Source organism: Condylura cristata, unplaced genomic scaffold (genome assembly GCF_000260355.1).
Source record: "Condylura cristata isolate star-nosed mole 26May11 unplaced genomic scaffold, ConCri1.0 scaffold00020, whole genome shotgun sequence".
NCBI lineage: Eukaryota > Metazoa > Chordata > Mammalia > Eulipotyphla > Talpidae > Condylura > Condylura cristata.
In genome coordinates, this window is record NW_004567121.1 from 31588070 (window position 1) to 31590027 (window position 1958).

The following is a 1958-nucleotide window of genomic DNA, read 5'->3' on the forward strand; positions in this document are numbered from 1 at the left end:
AGGCAGATCGATGAAGTACACTGCTGAGGGGAGCAGCGGGCGGGTCGGGAGAGTTCTGCCGTGCCATGTGTATCACCTCCGGGGCAGGCGGGGATCGAACTCATGTGGAAGTGGCTTAAGCTTCTTAGTGCTGTGCTTTAACCCGCTGCGTCACCAGGGAGGGCCCCAGAAGAAGACATTATTCTTAAGGAGACTTTACTCAGTACTCTCAAGCAGAATAATTCTGTTGTTTTGAAGTAGAACAAGATCACTTAAATATTTTCAGTGAACATTTTTATCACCTTGTAAGATACAGAAATAATGAAATGCTGATAAGATTTGAAAAATCTTAACTGAAGTAATGCACAAGAACAGTTGTCTTTGGAACTAATAAAAAACAGAGTAATTATATCTTATTAGTTGAACTCACTTTTCATGTATTGTTTTTGTCAGCGAACTGTTAGTAAAGGTTTCTTTTGGCACAAGAAAAACCCAAAAACCCTTGACTCCAGGTTTTCCTACAACCTGTCATTTTATCTATTAGAAAAGCCTATTTTCATAGAGAAATCAGTTCTTATTCATCTTAAGTCATCTAACATCAGTAACAAAAATAGAGTATAAAAATAATTGATACCTGTTTAAATTTTTCTTTCTCCTGATTTTTTTTTTTTTGTTATTCAACAGGTTTGATCTGTGGATGAAATGAATCATGATTTTCAAGCTCTTGCATTAGAATCTCGGGGAATGGGAGAGGTAAATATTTATGAATACTAGAATGTATAGTTCTCTTTATTTGAGCCATTGAATTTTCTTTCCCCATTAATCTTTTGAGACTAGTGATTATGTCTTTCAAGTGATATGGAATATTTAAATATCAGATTATACAGTACTGGTGATTTTCAACTTTTTTTTTTAACCTTGTTGTAGTTTTAGTGAGATTATTTCTGTATAGTGATTTGATTGACTTGGTTAGATAATTTTGGTAATGAACTATAATTGGTTTGCTTCTTGTCCTACCTTTTGTATATGTATACTATGTTACTTCAGCCACACTTAATTGTTCATGGTTCTCTTGCCAAAATCTCTTCTTGTTCACTGTTTTAATACACTTCTAACCCTCTACAGTACTACTGTGATAAAGGCTCCTACCAAATAGAATTAATTACTTCTTTATCTGACTTTTTGTAGCCCTTTATAAACCTACTTTATTATATTATTGGTTAGTTTGTGTTACATTAGTCTCCTCTGTAGATTGTTAGCTTTAAATGACTAGCATATAGTAGGCACCCTAAAGTTTCAAATGGATTTTATCAGTCCTGTTAATCTGGTGCTTTTGTTAGGGTATTCCATTTAAACTCACCATTACATAATTTAAAGTATAGTTTTCCTTATACCTGATGAATATTTAGAAAACTTTAGTTATGAAAACCTTTATGATCACATCTTTTATAGTGTGGACTTTGATGATAGACATTAACAGTGAACAGACCTAACACATGTAATTAACTTCTTGCTCCTGGAGATTATTTTACTTTGGTAGATTAGAGCTTCATGAGACTCATTCCATCCAATGCTGTGCTCTTCAGATGCAGAAAAAGAGTCCAGTCACTCCTCTGGGCCACAAGAGGGCACCCTGCAGCTAGCTAACCCTCCCCTTCTCCAGAACAGCGTTTTCCAAAGAGTTTGTCATTTTCAGAGGACTGATTTAAGGGTGAGTTAAGGTGCTTAAGCTTAAGTATTGCCAAAATAAACTTGTTAGTTTAGTGCATAAGGTAAAATTCTAGGCCCTAACAAAAGTTTGAGAGAAGAAATAATTTTTAAACAAAAAATTACAACTTCACTATAGTGCTTAGACACTATGGGTAAATAAAAAGGAGCAGGTGAAAGGGCTTTTATTTGCTTTCTTTGTCTTTAGAAAGTAGAATAATAAAAGCAGGTTTGGACACTGGTTCAGCCTACCTAGTCTATGACAGTTTGGG

The 1958-nt window shown here is 34.7% G+C and overlaps 1 protein-coding gene across 8 annotated transcripts in view; it reads left to right on the plus strand.

Moving 5' to 3' along the window:
• The window catches only part of PUM2 (pumilio RNA-binding family member 2), a 76351-nt gene that overhangs the window by 20383 nt on the left and 54010 nt on the right, over positions 1-1958 (plus strand). For 7 of the 8 annotated variants that reach the window (XM_012727521.1, XM_012727522.1, XM_012727526.1 and 4 more), the window contains exon 2: positions 664-732. In XM_012727521.1, coding sequence (XP_012582975.1) covers positions 682-732 — 51 coding nt within the window. In that variant the 5' untranslated portion in view covers positions 664-681. Of the gene's footprint in view, positions 1-657; positions 733-1565; positions 1691-1958 lie in introns of those variants that run through there. The other variant, XM_012727524.1, reaches the window with a different exon arrangement.